The 19501-nt window shown below is 47.8% G+C and overlaps 1 protein-coding gene across 1 annotated transcript in view; it reads left to right on the plus strand.

The window, feature by feature from the left end:
* The first annotated feature begins 5712 nt into the window (after nucleotides 1-5712).
* LOC142588155 (kelch-like protein 10) overlaps nucleotides 5713-19501 on the plus strand; it is a 32240-nt gene continuing 18451 nt past the window's right edge. Inside the window, exons 1-6 of the mRNA XM_075699654.1 lie at nucleotides 5713-6160; nucleotides 9371-9578; nucleotides 11236-11385; nucleotides 11918-12120; nucleotides 16083-16161; nucleotides 18569-18765. Of these exons, the coding sequence (XP_075555769.1) occupies nucleotides 5892-6160; nucleotides 9371-9578; nucleotides 11236-11385; nucleotides 11918-12120; nucleotides 16083-16161; nucleotides 18569-18765 (1106 nt within the window). The 5' untranslated portion in view covers nucleotides 5713-5891. The remainder of the gene's footprint in view (nucleotides 6161-9370; nucleotides 9579-11235; nucleotides 11386-11917; nucleotides 12121-16082; nucleotides 16162-18568; nucleotides 18766-19501) is intronic.

The raw sequence follows: 19501 nt of genomic DNA on the forward strand, positions 1-19501 counted from the left end.
TAAAATTTGCAAGCATAGCTTGTTCATAAATATATGCGTAATTTGTCACGAGGTTACGAAAATATTATTTGGTAGATGGGTTCAGTGTTTCTGTATCTTTATATGGGGGCATTCCTCGACGCGGCCATGCTATGCCCTCTATGGACCTTTTCATCGGGCCTGGAGGAAAGATCTGGCAAGCAACGAGCGGACAGTCTTTCGTCCTCTCTGGCTTGCGTGTGCCGGCAGGGTCCTCCTTGAATGTGTTTTTACTGTAGGCTGCGAAACAATATGGAGATGTTTATCTCGTTCTGCGAAAATATTTACGTCACGTCTGTTCATGCAAGGTTGTCGGAGGACGACTGCCTAGCCTTTGGGTGCAGCAGTAACTATGTACAGTATCCAGAAATTTCTCTTAGCTGCTCAAACATGCGGCGTGCATCACAAGCCGATGTGTGTAGGTACGTGTTGTGATCTATATTGGCTTCAACTTGCAATAATAAGCACCGCCCTTTGTGGACTGCCGGCTTGAATTTGACAACCTTGTCGCTGTTTGACGGCTTCGCGAAGGAACAGAAATGTAAGTGTGGTCGTGTACAGCCAGCCCAATGCAACTCCGAAATATCTAAGCGCCAATTGTTATTGAACATTTGCGGCATCATTCTCACGCTTTTCAAGTCTACTATGCTGTGACTACGTTAGAGACCTGCGCGAGGCCAGTGAGCCAACACAGCGATCGCTGTAGTTAGTAAACTTACATGATCCATAATATTTGTGATTCGGAAGTGCCTATTTTCTCTTTCAAGCATAAATATCTAAAATGGACCACATAAAAAGAATGCTGCGGCTATTTGTGAGAGCGCAGTTTCCACAAAACGGTTCAGTCCGTGGTATAGGAGTAGCTCAAGAAGCGCGAACAAGAAAATCGGTTGTCATCCTCTTGCAGCCTGTACAGATTGAATCTCGCTTATCTAGATTGGTCAGTCGGCTAATTTGGTCACCGTCTAACGCTAACAAAAATACGCCATGACATCTAAGCACTTCTTGAGAGTTTTGAATGCGACAGCGTTAATGTACAGTTGAACGCCGCTGGGGGATCCTTCGAGTTAGTTTGGTCGTTTTAGTTAGTTTGGCGTTACCGAGGTGCAGTTAGAACGGAGCCGAGAGCATGCGCGGACAAAGAACGCGCGGATAACACGGGTCTCCCAGAGAGAGAGTGACGTGGCGTTGCGGCGGTGCCCTCACCCTCACTCAACATCCCACACGATAGTCCGGCAGCAAGTGTTCCGTTTCGCCCGCTGTGCTACATCGAGGCCCAAGCCAGCAAGCGCGAGCCAGTGTCGCTACCAATGGGAATTGAGGTGCCCTTTCTATGCTACAAACGCCGCCAGTGTTTTCTCTCAGTGGACCATTTGACGGGTTTGAATGAAAAGCTGGTTACAGTGAGGATTCTGTCCTCTGCCCCACCGCCCCTGCTGCCGCTTCAGAGCCGAGCGCGCTAATTACTGCGCCATCGTTTTTTATTATATTTATTAGAAGGTTTTTTATTATGACTAAAATACGTACTTCCACAAGATATATGCATAGCCACCAAACAGTCATCGTCGCGTCTAGAAGCACAAAACAAACACTTCACAGTACAATTATTATAGCAAACAGTAATCTAAAATGAAGGCAAAACGGTACACTGCATCAACAATGGATGCCAGTCTGCTTGGAAACTTCGCTGATCATAAAAGTCTTTCATTTGTAAAATTATCTGAATGAAATGTCACTGCGGAGATATCGTGGTTCTGCATTCAGATCTGAAATGCGAGTTTTCCATAAAATGTGAAAAGCCGTAAGTAGTAGCATGTCAAAAGACACATATTCACGTTTAGGTGTCATACGATATCGTAAAGTATGAAGATTTACATCAAGATCCTTTTTAAAAGTCCTCTGGAGAATGTCCCAAACAAGATGGCGTCCTTGCAGTCAATAAAACAGTGTTTTATTGTTTACAGTGCATTACAGAGACGACAGTTAACCGAAGATACAAATATGCCTTTGTCACTTAAGCATGCTTTAACAAGCACTGTTTCAGTACGCACTTTATATAAGAATGTTTTGGAATATGGAGAAATAGGCATTTTACAGACTCGTGGAAGCACATCACGTCCAGCTAAGCCGATGTACGGCGATCGGTATAACGGAGATTTAAAAGGCATATCAATTATATCCTTATACATATTTTCCCGTGAGATAGAGAATAAGTATTCGTTTGAGAACCTAATTGCAAGAAAGCTCACTGAGAGGTCCACTTCACGCTTGAATCCCTGCTATTATGGGCGTGAAGCAAAATTTGCCGAAATAACTAAATTTGTTAAAACGTTGACCAGAATAACTTGCAAGAACGCCCGAAGTAATGGGTGAGAACAGTCTTGAAGAAAGAAGAAACGAACCACTAATTGGGAAGTGTGTGTGTGTGGGGGGGGGGGGGGGTGTCCAACACAAAGGGGAAACAGGCTAATTGTGCACCCGCGATAACTGGCTCGAAAATATTGTCACGCCTCATTGGCTTATATAAGCTGATGAACAAAGGTTGCAAAGACTGGGTAAAAGCGTTCAGTGTAAATCCTGGAGCAATATAATATTCGCAGCACATAGAAGAGTTTTGTTGGCCCGAATAAACTGCATGCTTTAGCTCTGTCAAAGATTGAGAGATTATGCGGAATGAATGTTTGGGCATAGCGCCTTAGGGTTGGTACACGTCCTCTCCAGTAATGTGCATTTGACTTATATGCATCCAGTGCAATGCCAGGTGTTTTGGTGGCTCACAAGATCATTCAATACCAGCAAACTGTGTTGGCTTACAGATCCATGAGTCGAACCACAGCCCCAATCTTTTAGCACAGAAGATTCGTGCGCCAGAGATGGTGCCGAATTCCTCTGTCTTGGACACCACAGTTCTGATACTGGACTTGTCCGTACAAAAGAAAGCGAGGTCGTTTGCATGTGCCATCACTTTTACCTCTGTTCCGCAAACACTGAAACCATGGATATCACTCGAGTGAATTACGTTTAAACGCAGTGGTTCTAAGTAAAGGGCGACATGTATTGTCGACAAGGAACAACCTTGCTTCACAGAGGAAGGAATGGACACAGGCTTTGACAGGCGACCATTACCAAATAAACGAGTTGAACGATCCTTATAACACAGTTTCACACCTTTATATATAACCTACCCGACGTTAGCATGCTCGAGACGCCAGTATCCAGATCCAAGTCTCCAAACATATCCAGATCCAGATCAGTATCCAGATCAAAACCAAGTCTCCAAACATATTAAAACGAGAAGAAGTAACTGTTTAAAGGCTTGATAAGGCTCGCCTCAAATGCTATCCGGACCCGGCATCCTTGATATCGCTAATTCGCCAATAGCTAAATATATTTTTGTTGAGTGAAAGAACCACTAATGACAGCATGCTCTTCAGTTTAGGGGGTCGCAAAAGACACAAAATGTGCTACCAGATGATTATTATTTTTTCCAGAAGGCGCATTAAATAATGCCGTGTAGTAAGCCTCAAATTCGGAAATTATTTCCTTTGTCTTAGAGACCAAGGACCCGTTGGAATAAATGTCTAATATCAGCGTGCTCGCGCTAGAAATGGCTGCTTCTTCGAATAATCCAGCTGACAGACAAAACTAGTGCTACCTACCAAGGGCGATTTCTAATAATTCCTGAAAACTTAAAAATGATCAGCCCGCATATAAACCACACTTCATACACATACACGTTTCCTTTTTTTTTTCATTTTTACGCTCCTAATGCTAACCCATTAATATCTGAAAGGTACGGAGAGTTGCGACGCTTGAACTTGGTGACGTGGACGATACCACTGGTTGGCGCAACGGACGACGTAGTGTGCCTTTCTAGAATAATTTCGTAGGTGACATCAGTCACTCGACGACGACAGTGTAGGCGTGTGTAAGAGGAGAGTAGCTTCCCAAAAGAAATCGGCTATAGTTAGGTTCACTATAGCCGTAACGATATTTAATGAGTTAAGAGCCACCGACCCGGAACCTGTGGAATAGTGGACATCTTCGTCTGGTTCTATGGCGCCGCGCAAGAGGATTGTGATTATGGTCGTGTGATCGTGGCTTCAAACCGCGTCTATAGAAAATACTTTTTAAAGCGTTGCTGCATTGTTATTTTCCTTGCGTGACTTCTGCAATACTTGTCATTTTGTTCTACGCTTCACCACCACGCCTGACACGGAATGCCCCAGCCAAGAGGAGCGAAGCGACCCGTTGCGTAGCCCTGGGGAAGGGCTGTGGTGGCCTTAGGTATATGCCGCTTCAGCCACCACAGACCAATGACAAAATTCAGAGCCCTTCCACTATGGGAAGATGGAAGACCAGCGAAGCTGTTGAGGGAGCGACACACAGGTGACCCAGAATATTGAACAAAGGTACGAAGAGATTTGTTGTCCTAAACTGTGGTCATCGTGGCGATATAAGTGTGCACACACATTGACGTACCACCTCTGTTATTAAATGCGTCCGTCACGTGAGACAATGAATGGCTCATACCCCCCTAAGCAATGGCTCATACCCCTTAAACGCGGCCTCCCCATTACGACGACTGGAGTGAGTGAGTGAGTGAGTGAGTGAGTGAGTGAGTGAGTGAGTGAGTGAGTGAGTGAGTGAGTGAGTGAGTGAGTGAGTGAGTGAGTGAGTGAGTGAGTGAGTGAGTGAGTGAGTGAGTGAGAATTTCACTGAGTTCTAATAATTGTGTTTTTCTGCGGCTGGGGTGGTATCTTCAGGAGAGTCTTCCTCCTTCTGTCTTTCCCGGAGGTCTTCATAGCTGCTTCGTCCGTCCTCTATCGCAATGGTCGGCTGCCCTCAGTCCAGGGCTCCGCTGGCCTCTGCTGTCCGTCGTGCACGCCACACGACGGTGTTTTGTCGTTGTCCAGCGACAGCTGCGACGACAGAAGAGAAGTGAAATTCTACGCTGGGATAATCAGCCGCAACGGAGCCAGCTGCGGAAGGCGACGATGTTCGAGCCATTGCTGATGATGATAGTTTTTTGCCCAACGCACCCAGTGCGGAACAAGACGACGACGACGAACGCGCGAGCAGTGGCACTAGCGCGTTTGCGTCGTTTGCGCGGATAATTTTTTAACAGTTCTTTTCAAAAAAGTTGTACAATACATTTTGACAAAACATCTGTGCGTACCCTTGTGTTTGGGACTTCTTTGGATCCCACGTGTGACAAGGATGGTTCAAGGGCGCGTTACAGGTCCCCGAGCCCACAGGGCTATGTGCCATTAAGCTTGGACGCTTTCTGCACTATCACCAGGCCCGCCCCACATGATGATTTTTTGTCAACATCTCGGGACACATTCTTTCCAGATCTTAGCCATTGACAGCTTCACTGTAATAATGATACGTTGTTACGTTGTTACTGTGCGACCCAGTGACACGGGTCGACCGCTCACAAGCGAAACTCCGTTCACATACCATGCGATGGAAAAAAAGTGCCCCCTCACTGGATGGCGACCAAGCCAACATGAGGTCGCCGGACGAAATGCAAGCAACAAGGCGGCGAAGGTCACAGCAGTGCTCCTGGGTCTCTCGAAAGACTTGCAAGCGAGCGCGTGCAAGTTGCGAGCATGGTCAGGCCGAACGATAACGAAGACGAGGAAGTCGTGAACTACGTGCCGCACAGTGCGTGCAAATCGCCGGTAGGGGGCTGTTGAAGCCGCCAAGTCCAATCACACGGCGACACGGCTTCGTCAGCGCTCGGTCGGACCGGTGTGCTCTGGGCGCGCCGGTGGTGTGGCCGGCTGGGCGACGCTTGGCTGTGACCAGCTCGCTCGCTCGCTCACTTGCCTTGCCCTGGCCACCGCAGTTTCGCAATAAACCCAGAGATGTGTGCCGCCGTTGATGCCGCGGAGAAGCCCAAGGACGCGGATGACACCGCCGGCAATAACGGCGACGGGGCCATGGTCACTATCTGGTCAGAAGCGGCGCTGCTCTTCGACGACCGTGGCCAGCGGCATGATTTCGCGCCTCGCCCGGCGTCCAGGTCCATGCCTGGACTGCGAGAACAGAGGAAAACCCGCCAGTTCTGCGACGTCGCGTTCCAAGCGCCCGACGGTTCGGAGACCTGGGCACATGGGTTCGTCATGGCTGCCAAGTGAGTGTCGATCGTTCCCGCTTGCCTTTCTTTCACTTGTCGAGTTGTCGCGCCTGCACTTCATTGAGGACCCGCTGTAAACCTTAACACCCGAAGTGCTTGAACGAGTACAGTGCGCGAGTACCGCTTCTTCGTGATAAATGCAGCGCCGCTGTTTGCACGCATGTCTACAGTGGCCGGCGTCTTTTTCACTTAAACCCGAAACGTGCGGGTTGAGTCTGCCGTCGGGTGCGTCTATTGTCGGTGACAACCTAAGAATTGCAAGGTTATGTCGTGCCGCGCTGCGTATTTACAGCATGAAAAACCGGGTTGCACAATCCGATGATGGCGAATAATACAACCTTTCAAAAATTGCATCCGAAATCACTCGGTGCGACTGACCAATGTCGGTGGCCAAGGCCATATACTAGGGTCATTCAGTACTTCTGATGATTCAAGGACCCTGGTGATCGGCCACGGCGGCCGCATTTCGATGGGGGCCAAATTCGAAAACACCTGTGTACTTAGATTTAGGTGCACGTTAAAGAACCCCAGGTGGTCAAAATTCCCGGAGTCCTCTACTACGGCGTGCCTCATAATCAGAAAGTGGTTTTAGCACATAAAACCCCACAAGTTCATATTTTAATTTAAGGACCCTGGTGATATGTACACTAACATCAACATAGTTTGTGTGCATACGCCAGCCAATCGAGTCTGCTTATTTGAATGACGTCAAGTGGTTTCGAATGTTTAAAACAACCGTTTTTTTTCTTACAAAGCGGTCTTTGTGTCATTGACTTCAGGATGAATATGAACGTCTTTAGGGCAAATTTTGTGGTTGATCCTGATTTCACTGCCCAATCATAGCTAAATCTTTCGCTTGAAACAACTAGCTTTTATTTCACAACTAACTTAGTATTTACATTAGCAGAGCGAAGTCATTAAGTCCTGAACGCATTCGAGCAGACTCGGCTCTCTTTCAGAGGTGAAAGGTAGGTGTACTGCGTTTTTGTAGGAGGAGTTCGTATTGTCACCGACTACAGACGTCCCCGGCTCAACAGCCACCGCGTTTTAGACCAAGTAACGAGCACGGTTTTTGTGAGGCAGACAGCACAAGTTTCCTTTGCATTAATTCCATCGGAGTGAATTGAAGCTGAATCGCCAAGACTTTTTCGGGTTCATGTGACGTTGCACGCCAAGACGAGCCGTGCGAAAAGGAGGCATCAACTATATAAGATAACAACGCGCCGTCGGGGTCTCTTTTCCAGCCGGTTATCCAGCGACCGGCCACCATCCCGGCTCGTGTACTCATTTACATACATTTTACCAAGAGGTTCGCTCGAGTATACTCGATCGCCAGCTGGATCGCCAGTGTTGGTCTCACTCGATACGTAACCCGGCGACCCAATTTCGGCTCGGTAAGCCCACTCGATCGGAGTTTGTCGGATTCATGTATGTACGCGAGACAGGGGCCGGCTCACAAAATGTGAATAAATTAAAGCGATTAGCTTTCTTTGACTCTTTCGGTTGTTTTTGTTTCGTGGTGGTGGACGGTCGGACTTTAACCTTCCATGTAAACGTAGTTACGGGGCGCGTTCATTAACGAAGGCCGACTATAGGTCTTTGACACTCACGTGGCTGTCGGGCGAGGGCTTAGCGGCGTCTGAATGTTTCATTGGCTGTGGTCGGTGGTGGCACTTGTCGGCCCTTTCAGCCGCTTGGGCTGACGGTTGCAGCGCGCATGTATTCGTCGCCGAAATCCGCTGTGCGTCTCTTGTCAAGATGCGCCGCTTTTCTCGTCTTGCGGCTCCTTACAGCTTCGCTATGACCAACTCCCACAGTGCGTCAGGTCTGCATGATTTCTGGTCTCGGTGCAGTTAGCAATCGAGTGGAGGAGGAAGCACATGGAGCGCAGCTGTTGTCGTGGCATCGTTAATTGTCACGCTGTCGTCATTTCCACTGTCGTCATGCCGTCATGGTCATGCTGCTGTCGCCGTCGTCACGTGGCCATCAACTTCACCGCCGTCATGCCGTCGTCATGATGACGTCGTGCCGTCTACCAAAACGTGTAGACGATAACTTGAGTCGGCGTTATTGAATGCCGTTATCAACGTCAGCAGAGGTACTTTCGAAAGATTTGCTAGTTTGTCCATTTCATTTTCGCATAAGGTATGCGCTTACTTTTACAACCGCCTGTGATTGTTTCTGGAAAAAATTTTGTGGCTTCATCCTGACTATAACCCACCGGGACGAGCAAGCGCATGCATGGTCGAATCAACCCGTTTCCAGGCTGAAGCTGATCTTGAGAAAAGAACCGCCTGTTCAAGTCGCACTCTATGCCTTCCAGTAGTCACGCTTATACCGGAACAGGAAAAGAATGTCTAGCGAAAGAATTGTCGGGCCGAAATATGTCATTCGGTATGGCAGAGAGTGTGTCGGGGTGACTTGTATATGGCTAAACTCGCTGGACCCATTCACTTAACGAAATGCATACAGACCTGGTCTGGGCGGTCTGGATCAATCCAGCTTCTTAATCAACTCTTCCTCGCTGATTTTTTCTAAATGAATTACGCTATAGTGCGCGGTGTTATATCGCACGCTAGCGGATATTGCTCGCTCGTGTGCTACTGAGCTCGACGTGGCACTTCAGTTAACGCATAAAGCATAGTCATCGGGTTGCAGCGGCTCAAGGAAGACGACAACGACGGAAAGCACGAAGAGGGCGAGTGAATGTCACATATATTTACTCTATTTAGTTACTCTAAACCTTATATCTATATCAATTAGCTTTCAGTTTTACGATTTCCAGTTACTAATTGGGTTTCATTTATTCTCCATAAAACTCTTGGTTTTTATTTAACCGTCGCACCACCCGTGTCGTGGCCGACTCCCATTCTTGCGTCATTTCACAAAGGAACAACCAACCAACCTAGATCAGATGTCGCGCACGCACGAAAGAAAAAAAAAGGTAGTGCTTGCAGTGTTTCTATAGTTCGCAGTATCCATGTTGAAGGTGTGTAGAATGAGGGTCATGCGACTTTGTGCACTCGTTTATGCAGCACCATTTAAGGGTGGAGCACCGTTTCATTCTGGTAACGGAAGTAAGCGGGAGAGCTAAGCATAAACCGCTTCCGCGCTAAAAACGGGAGCTGCGAGAAGGTTCTTTGTTCATCGTAAATAGACAAGGCTGACGCACTATGCCGTCACTATCGTCGATCATTTCGCATGCAGGTATTCTGGCTGCTACGAGCTCTTCGTTCTTGCCAAGGAAGGCATGAGCCCCGAACAGGAGTGGCCCCTGCCGATTAGGGTGGGGGTGCAAGACCTGGACAGCGAAATGATCGAGCTGCTTGTCGACTTCGCCTACCACATTCCCCTGCACGAGCGCATCGGCCTCCACAATGTTGGCAAGGTGCTCGAGCTCGCCGAGAAGCTCAAGGTGAGTTGTAGCCCCGGACAAGGGGGCCGGAATCAAATAAATGTTTCCCTCTCTGAAGGTGAATCATGCGCAGCGAGGGCGCTTCTGAGACCTCGTCTTGAGGAGACAGCACGCAGAGGAACATTGCCGTTGGCATGTATAGTCCTGTGTCATGATCTTAGATCATCGTTCTATGGGTCATGGGTCGAGGGGGCGGCTTTCGGTGGTGCTGGTGGCGAAACGTGGCGATGGCAGACCTCTGGAATGTTTGAACCGGTGTTTATTTGAACGCTCCAGAGACGTAGGGGGAAGCCGTATCTTCAAAAGCCATGCCATACCTGGTCGTGGTGTAGCTCATGGAGTTGCAGAGCTCGCAGGGAGTGTAACGACGTTGTGTACTCGCAGAGAGCATGTTGTAATGCAGCAAGGAGGAAGCAGGGACCTTTGAGTTACGGTTTATGGCTAGCATGTGGTGTGAGGCAGAGTATAGCATTTAGAGAAAACATATGGTGTCGATAGTCCAATATAACAGATGGCACTGTTACTTGCCCCGGTTTATCAAACTAAACTAAAGAAATTAGTTTTTTGCCATGAGTGGTGTCTAAAGCATGGCGACTATGGTGCCACCTGGCCGGCTTGCGTCACCTGCATTGCGGCAAAGCATGACCTTCGATGTCTAATGTAGGCATCACAAAAGATGCCCGCGAAGACAACTTCGCATTTTATTTTGTTGACAAACTAGTGGTACAGAGTTGATCATGCAAAACAAATAAATTAATGCAATTTTGCCTCCAAATTTGATAAAAGAACATCTCTAGCTTAGTAGCAGTAACCACAATATAGTAAAAAAGTTCTGTTGAAGTTTTGCCGAATCGTTTGTTTTCGGAAAGAACTCCGTATGTACAGCCCGCTTGATGGAGCGCTTAACTACTAGCAATTTGCCACTACAGAAATGTTACCGAACAACGCGTCTGTTCAAACAGCCCGCACGTGCTGTCAAACACGGGAAAGCACAATGTGCGTCGCAGCCGCAAATCAGCAGGCGCTCAACGTGTCACTCAAAACACGTCGAAGAAGAGCAGCAGCGATATTCTACGTCGTCACGATCAAACTGTCATAACTGAGCTACAAGACGAAGCAACAACGCTACCGCTAACAATAGAAAGTACACTCTTAAACAAAATTACACCTTTTGTGTCGTATCTAGCCATACAACGATTATCGTCATCTTTCTTGTCCGTATTTCCTTCCTTTGACGCTGCGAGCCCGGTACTTCCAAGCCCTAAAACGCATGCTCGTTATCAGAATGACAGAGCAATCTCGGCAGAAAAATAGCGAGCGCAGCGTTTTCAAGAGAGGAAACGCAAGCAAGGCAGATGATGATTATCGTTGTGCGGCAACTATACACCCCAAAGGTTGTACATTTGTCTAAGAGTGTATTCTGAGAAGCGGCAAACGTTGGTTTTCCGACCTACTTGATCCTACGAACGGCGATCGGTGTTGTTTTTCCACTTTTTTTTTTGTACGTGAGCTCAAGATAGTGACGCGGCTGTCCGCTAGGGGAAAGAGTGGCGCTGGTGTCTTGCGGCACGCTTTACTTTGGGAGCCCCGTTGTTATATACGAAGTTTGCCGAAGTGCGCGGGGACTTCACCTAAAAATGTAATTTTCACAACGCAGGTAATCCGGTTACGGGATCATTGCCTCGGCGTCCTCAGGCGGAACCTTGAACCGGAAAACTGCATCGAAATTTATCATCTCACCTCGAGCCGCGGGCACCCGGACATCGCTGGAGAAGCTTTCCGATATCTGATTCGGAACTTCCGCGAGGTACGGACATTGAAGGTGGATCGTTTTTAACAGAATAACGCGTCATAAGTACAGCTCGCATTTCCCCATCGACGTTGAAACTTGTGTTCACGCACTTGGAAAGAAAGAATAGTTGCTCGGAACTTCACAAAGATAATGTAATAATTCAAGTCTAAGGACATCTGGAATGTGCAGACAGGAAGATTAGGGAAATAAATGTGCTACAAGTCATTTCTCTTTTTTTATTTGCGCAATACTGCAGGCAGCAATGTTGCCCAAGCAGGAGAAGGTTTACAAAAGATGCTTTTTCAACAGTTTTACAAATGACACATAAGATGTGCATTCAGCAACACATTCCGGTAAATGATTCCATTCTTCGCTCAACGTCGCTCAACCTCGCTCAACGACCACGGCGATAGTTCGCTTCAGTAGCTTTTACAGCGAACTATTCGTTACTGTTAATGCTGCGGCTCTTGGTGATGACACCACAGGGGCGGAACCGGATGTCTTAGACCCATTTACACAACGCAAAGGGCGTCTATGCGTTGCGCAGGTGTGGAAGAACAGCACCCAGTTCGGGGACCTGACAGCAGAGGAGCTCCGTACCATCCTGGAAGACGACCGGCTGTGCGCTTCCAGCGAGGTGGAAGACACGTTCAGCGCTATCCTCAAGTGGATCTCCGCCGACGTGGCCGAGAGAAAAGCCCACCTCGCCAAGTTGCTGCCGCTCGTGCGCTTTCCACAGTGTTCCGTCATGTGAGTGCACCCCGCCAATGTCATCCGCGTCTTTGTAAACGAAAGCCACGGCCAACGGCGTAGCAAGGTGATGGCACACCGGGCACGTGCCCTCACTCTTCGAAATTTCTGCGTTATTATGAGGCCTGCCCAGCCTTCCTTCCTCCTCCTTCCTGGCCAAGTGTGTAACACGCCCCCCCCCCCCCACGTCACCTTCTAGAAAAAAAAAATTCTGACTAGGCCACTGGCAACGGCTGCATGTTGCGTCCACTTTGCCATCGCGCATGGGATCTCCTTCATTTCATGACGTCTCAGTGAATTGGGACACTGGACATATTTAAACAGTGGGACAGCCGCTTTTGTGGGTGAAGCTTGTACCGACTATAAAGTGGGGCTACATTTACTTGGTAAATAAAGAAAGCTTTATTTAATTCGTTGGCATCGACGAGGGAAACCATGGAAGTGGGGAAGTGGTTACGATTCGTGCTTGTTGCGGGAATGAGAGAAATGAAATGAAGAAACAATGCAGATTATTGTGGCGGAATGGCCCGTCAACACGGGACGTCAGGATTTATCACTTCTGAAAGACACACCGAATTCTTACAATAAGCCACGCGCGCACAGTGATATGTGACACACAGCAGATCGCGCCATCTTGAAGACAGCTCACTCATGTGAACGGGGATGAGGTGGGATGATGTAACGGGGAAGCCACGCCACCATAGAGACACCCCGTGACAGTTTTAACGCGACAGCGTTAAGGAGCTCGTGTCGCAGAAAAGCCGTGTCGTCGGCGTCGGCGGCGTTGGCCGTGAGCGAAAAATCCCGGCTGGCAATTCATAAATAAAAACAACTTGCAAGATGGGCTGCGCGGGAATCGCACCAGGGTCTCCGGGGTGTGAGGCGGAGACGCTACCACTCAGCCACGAGTTCGATCGCTCAAAGTGTTTGAATAAGCCTGTGGTAATGTTTTTGCCGAAGAGAACGCTCACCCTTTCCTTCAGAATACTGAAATCCGTGCCACCATTTATGCCTATTGTGGCTCCCCGATAAGACACGATTACCATGAATTGACCTGATTCACTTGCGACATCACGACAGAAGAGTAATTAAGAAATATCATGACTGATAACGGCGGTAGTGCCATCCATTGGCGGCGATAAATATACAACTGTTCCGAAATTACGGCCTCCGAGATCACTTGGCTCGACGAACTAATAGCTCGAGGCCACGGCGATAACCAAAGCCCAGCGCGATAATTGGCAGAGCAACACGAGCACCATTATAGCGGCTATAGCGAATTCGTATTAGCACGTAATGGCAACAACGAATATATGTGCGTTTCTTATACAGTGCTCACCCGCCGCGCCTGCGAGCTGTCCTGGACATATTGTAATGGTTGAGGTCGGGTATGAAATAGATGGTAGCTGATGGTAGCTGATGGTAGCTGGCCCATGCCGCCGTCCAACTCATCCACGCTGAGGACGTTGTTGAAGGGAGAGACTTGTGGTCATCGAGAACGAGGAATATGGGATTTATTTACAGTATCTACATGAGAACGTAACAGTTCCTCAGTCTAGCATGACTGAAAGAGAATGCACACTGAAGTGCCGACAACGGCTGCTTAAAACACACTGTCCTCCCTAGATCCCTAGGTGAGGGAAAACGGCCGTTCAACCTTCGACCAAGTCGGAGCGTCCAAAGTCATCGTAACCAATCCGCCTTTAAGGGGGAGCGTTTACACACTCATTTCCGCACAGGTTTCACTGACCACACCGAGGTGAGAGGGTTTTCGCAGGCACGGGTCTTGCCCTGAGCAGGCGCCTCTTGATCCCAGTGTCGACACTGCAGACAGTGGCCGCCGCGTCTGTCCATTGACTGACTACTTCTAAGGCCCATGAGACGGCGCCACAAAACAACTTCTTTCAGGAGTTCCCTCGCTCAAAACAAACCGTGAAGGCGACGGCGATTCCAATAACAATACTTAGTCCGCCGACCGCGTCTGGACATCCCGGCACCGTTCGGTTGGGGACGCGGCACATTGTCGTCCTTACAAAGTGAGTCGCCGCAGTGGGCCGGGAAGGTATCGACGGTCGCTTCCCCGAAGATCGTCAGCCCCCGCAGGTCAAACGTAACAATATGCCCTGCTCAGCTATCGCGGGACCCTTGATGAGCTACGCGTTCACGTGCAGCGCCCTACCACGATGCGCAGTTCATGTAGCGCACCAATGATGAAATGATATGCTCTATACTCGAACTCACACAAACGCCTATAAGAGTATAATAGCATTCAAATCGAATGTCGTTATTGAGGTGATTCCAAGAGCGGAGATCATCGTGCACGCTTTCACGACGTTAAGGTCATATTTAGCGAAATTGTGTAAACTCTTATTGCTTTGAGGCGAATAGATGAGTGGCGAGACAAGTTGCATGGCCGGTTTTTTTTGTTTTTTTTTTCAACGCGTCAGAAGCTGCTTCTTGCGTTTCTTTTGAAAGCGCTGAATTGATAGCAGGTCTCGCTGCACCTTCTGAACGAGTTTTCGAGGGCGCGGTGAAGTGCATCACGGCACGGTGCGTGCGACGGGGCTACGGCAAATCGAGGAGAAAAGTGCAGCGAACGAAATTCTTTCGTTTCTAGTGGGTGGTTTACCATTTTGCCCTAAATGCGCACGTAGCAAAGCAGAAAAGTGGAGTGTGTTCCGTTTTTGTTGCTTCAGTAACCGCTGGCCGTGGCAGTTCTGCGTTGTCGAAGTGAAATTAGGACCATAAAGACTATTTTGTTCGCGTGTTCCACAGTTTCGCGCCGTCTACGTCGTTTGTGGGCGTCGCTCTCTGTAGCTCCAAACTTGGCAGCGCCAAGGTCGTTGGATGGCTGAGCAAGTGCAAAGCGTTTTCATTGGTTGAAGCGCCCGCGAAGCCCTGGGCTTCCACCAATCGGAGAGGAAATTTTCGGTTTCCTGCAACACCAACTGGTTGCGTTGCCCTTCCCATATCAATATAAACGTATCACGGTAGGCGGGAACGCGCGGTCGCTCCTCGCCGTTCCCGTCGTGTGCCGGTGGCTGCGCGGACGAAGAAAAAAGTTCAAAACTAATGAATGGAGGAAGCGGATTTTTTTATTCATGTCGTCAGATTGTTTCTTCTTTAATTCTTGAAAGTCGCAGAATTTCGAAAAACGAAGCTCTAAAGTTTACAACTCTAACTCTACAATGAAAAAACTGTATCGCAGTTCGCTAAACTGCGCCTAAGAACACATCTGAAACGGACAAAGTTGATATATAATAAGCCGCTCTGAAGTATACTACTAATTTGTTAGTAGGACTTTTTCATCATCCTTGTAAACACTCTAACAAATTTATTGCTGTAAGCTGTAAATTCGTGCGCACAATTTGTCCGCTTTAGTATGTTTAATGAAGGCAGTTTAAAGAAACAGTGCGATATCTGTTTTTGATGCAGAGTTACCAAATTATTGAACTTCGTACTTCTCTTTCCTTTTTTCAAACTTAACTAATTTTGGCAAATTTTGTAAAAAAATGTTTCAGGCTCTAAATTAAGGTTGTGCTTCCTACAGTCGCTAGCATTTAACTTTCTTTCTCAAATCCAACAAATTTCATTCGAATCGGTCCAGCGGTTTTCCCATAAAAGTGTCCCATAAAGGATGTTCTTGCTAGCCATATACGTGCTATTGCTTAATATAAATGCAGCTATTGTAGAGACCATCTGCATGAAGGCTTAGAAAATGAACACTATGCTTTGATCCTTTGATTTCGCTGCACTTTCTCAACCAGTTCGCGAGGTAAAGGCGACATACTGGCGTGCGTCTCGCGTTCTGTTTCTAGGTCCCAGAAAGTATAGAGAATCACGTCAAATTGTGGTTGCAGTAGCGCGTCCTGTTCGGGTCATCAGAGCCCTGGACAAAAATGCTGCTTCGCTTCGGGCCACTTCACTTTCCACAGCATAGCTTTATTTACGCCTTGGTGCAGGGAGTTCGAGAAAGTCATGACCCACCCACAAGTCCAGGGTGACGGAGACTGCCAGAAAGTGCTGAACGTGATCTACCAGGTGAGCTGCATGGTCCTTTTCTGCACGATGGGACGCTCACCGAAAAATAACTTACACCATTAAAAATGAATTTCGGTGTAAATCGGTCGTACACTTTTAAATGTACATTGGGTCGTATCTTTCCGCGCAACGATAATCGTCATCTGTCTTGCTTTCATTTCCTTTGTTGAAAACGCTGCGATCGCTACTTTCCTGTCGAGAATGCTCTCTCGTGCTGATAACGCGCATGCCGTTCGTGACTGCAGTACCGGGCTCGCAGCGTTAAATAAAGGAAATGCGGACAAGAGAGATGCCGATTGTTGCGGGGCAAGACGACCGAAAGGGTGTAATTTTTCTTAAGAGTGCATAACTCGAAACTTTTCGCCCTTTTGCTCATAAAAATGAATGATGGTGTAAATCGGTCATATAACTCATACCTTTGTGCATTTTTACACCCTTAAAATGAATAAGGGTGTAAATTATCGTGTAACTCAAACCCCTACACCATTTTGTTACACTCTTAAAAGTGAATAAGTGTAAATCGGTCGCATAACTACTACCCTTCCACCCAGGTAGGATGTAAAGGTTTGAGTTATGTGATCGATTTATACCCCCATTCACTTTTAAGAGTGTCAGTAATTTTACTGTGCTTGCTCTATTCCTGATTAACACATGCTGCCTGTGATAGCGTTGGGCATGCTGTTGGTGACGCGTTGATCGCGACGTAGTTGTATGTGAGCTGTGGGTTCAGTCACAAAGTAAAGAATGAATGCTCCTGCATGTACGTATATGTACCGTTATCTGCCGCCAGATGTTTAGACTACAAAACACTACGAAAGGGTCCACGCGAAAGGAAAAAATAATGCATGTGCCTTTATGGCGCATGCATTATATTGGCGTTATGTTATGCGTTATCTTATGCGTTATGCTGGTGCAAGCGGCGTCGACATTGTAGTCGCGCTCTATAACTGCTCATTTACAAACGCGGTGTATAAAGATCGCGCTACAATCGCACATGATCGGTGCAGTCCGCAAAGTCTCCAAGTGTCATTACAAACACGTATACTCAAATGATAGGTTATTAGTGATTCCTTTGAAGTCATCAGACTTAACCTAACGGATGAAAAACACAATAAAAAGATGAAGCTAGGAAGATTGACTTTTGGCAAGCTATAAAGCCATCAATGCTTCCCGAAATCCTGACGTCTCGTAAGGCTTCGTAAGTGAATTGAACGAGCGCGTCCAAAACTATTATTGCAGAGACGGTCTATCCAATATTCATTTGCTGGTGTGAAGACGCCGGTAAAAGTGTAACCGCAAATTTATAGTAGCTGCCGTGGTTCCTACTGACGAGATACAACGTGAAAAAAAAAGGGAAAGTTTGGCGGATCTCGCGTTTATGTGGAACTGTCTTAAGCCAAACGTTCTTTGGTGTTTGCCCATATGTTGAAGCCAATCGGGTGAAAAATTCCTTACGCTAATAACAGAAAAGCAGGTAGGCGAATGGAATAAGAAATTTTTTGCAAATGTAACGATAATTACGCCGATTCAATACAGTGTTTGCTGTTGGGGCACAAGCACATTGGGTCAATCTTCCTTGGGTTGTTGGTCAAGACCGTGAAAACGCGTAGAATGATATACCCATTTTCGCATATCTAGTGGCCAGGGTTGACTATTCGGGCAAATACCCAGTATTACATAACCAGAAGCCCATACTGAACGACTCATGCTTACTATCTCGGCAAGGCAGAACCCAAAAAGTAGGAGGCAGAGACAAATAAAAGATTGCTTCAACAATGTTTTCGAAGCGTGTCGTTCAGCAACCTGCCTCAATATGTTTTTATTCGGCTGCCATCCACGTCTTCTGTGTTCTGGTATTCTGTAAATCGTAGTAAGCACACTGACACAAACAAAAAAAGTATTTCCATTGACTCCTTCACTTTGCAACGAAGAGTTCTAGCTTCCCCGTACACGTACCACCCTTAACGGAATAACGAGATGGCGCAGACGTCGAGGGCAGTATAGTCGCTGGTAGCGGAACCTTGTGACAATTGGTGAACGCGGTAGAACCATTTATGTTAACGTGCATGTTCGCATCGGAGGAGGAAAGCACGTTAACATCGCTGCTGACTATTTACACAACGCTTGTGTGTAAAATTGGTCGCCGCAATAACAACTCTTGTGTCCTCGCTGGCTAAGCCGTCCCCCGCGAGATGGCGCCACCGACGCAGCTGCTTGCAGCGTGTCTCCGGTAACCTGATATTCGGTGAATAGTTACACGTATACGGGGCAACCTGAATCTCTACGATATTGTTCGAGTATTGTACTAGCCTGACTTCCAATTGTTGACTATTTTCCTTTTGTATCGAGTATTGTTCTAGCCTGTTAATCGGACGCATGCTTAAAAACGCGTGCTTTCTCCATGCAGACGCTCACCCAGCGGCGCACGACGGTTGGCGAAGTAGGCGGTATTGACCTGTCCCCAAAGATGTGGACGCCCCGAGTGCCCAAGGACATCCTGTTCGTTTTCGGCGGCTGGGTACAGGGGGCTGTCAACCACATGTACACATACAACTGCCGCGCCAACAAGTGGCGAGCGCTGGGCAACCAGTACGCCGCGCCCAGGTAACGTGTCCGCTCGTTCGCTCGCGCGCTGAAGCCATTGTCGCAGGTGTAGTTGTGGCGACGAAGATGTTTGTTGTTGTTGTTGTTGTTGTTGTTGTTGTGTCGGGGTCAGCAGCCTTGCACAGTTCGCAGGATAAGAAAACGGGTTAGGAAGAGTAGCCACTGGTTGAGACGTGCACACGCATAGGCATTGTACGCAGACGAAGGCTGCCGTCTGTCAAATATAATGAGGAATGAAGCGGCTTTGCTTTGTCGTCGAGAAACCGGCTCGTATCTACGATAGCTAAATATAAGTGCGCCGATTTGTCACTTCGCCTTAAGCCTCTTTTCGTGTCATACGTCTAATCAGGCAATCAAGCGCGTGGAAAATGAAAATGCCTGTACTGAGATCTCTGAGGCAACAGCCGTGACTTGCCGATGAGCACGTGCCGCAGAAACAGATGCTGCACCAAATCGGGAAGACGGGACTTTGCTATCGCGAGCCTCTAGTTTGTTTACCAAGGTAGACGGACACGACGAGACAGCCTTTAAGGCTCGTCGCAATTAGTAGTATGCGAGGTAATCACGGGATGCTGAAAGCAGCCATTTACAAACTCCCGCTTCGGCTGAACCGCTGGCTCGCTCGGGCTCACGCTTCGCACGTTAGTGACATTTCATTTATTGCCGCATTTGCACGAAGTGCTTGCGTGCCTCGTCCAGAAGTGGCTCCATCTGCTGCGATCGTGAACGAAATTAA

Source organism: Dermacentor variabilis, chromosome 7 (assembly GCF_050947875.1).
Source record: "Dermacentor variabilis isolate Ectoservices chromosome 7, ASM5094787v1, whole genome shotgun sequence".
NCBI lineage: Eukaryota > Metazoa > Arthropoda > Arachnida > Ixodida > Ixodidae > Dermacentor > Dermacentor variabilis.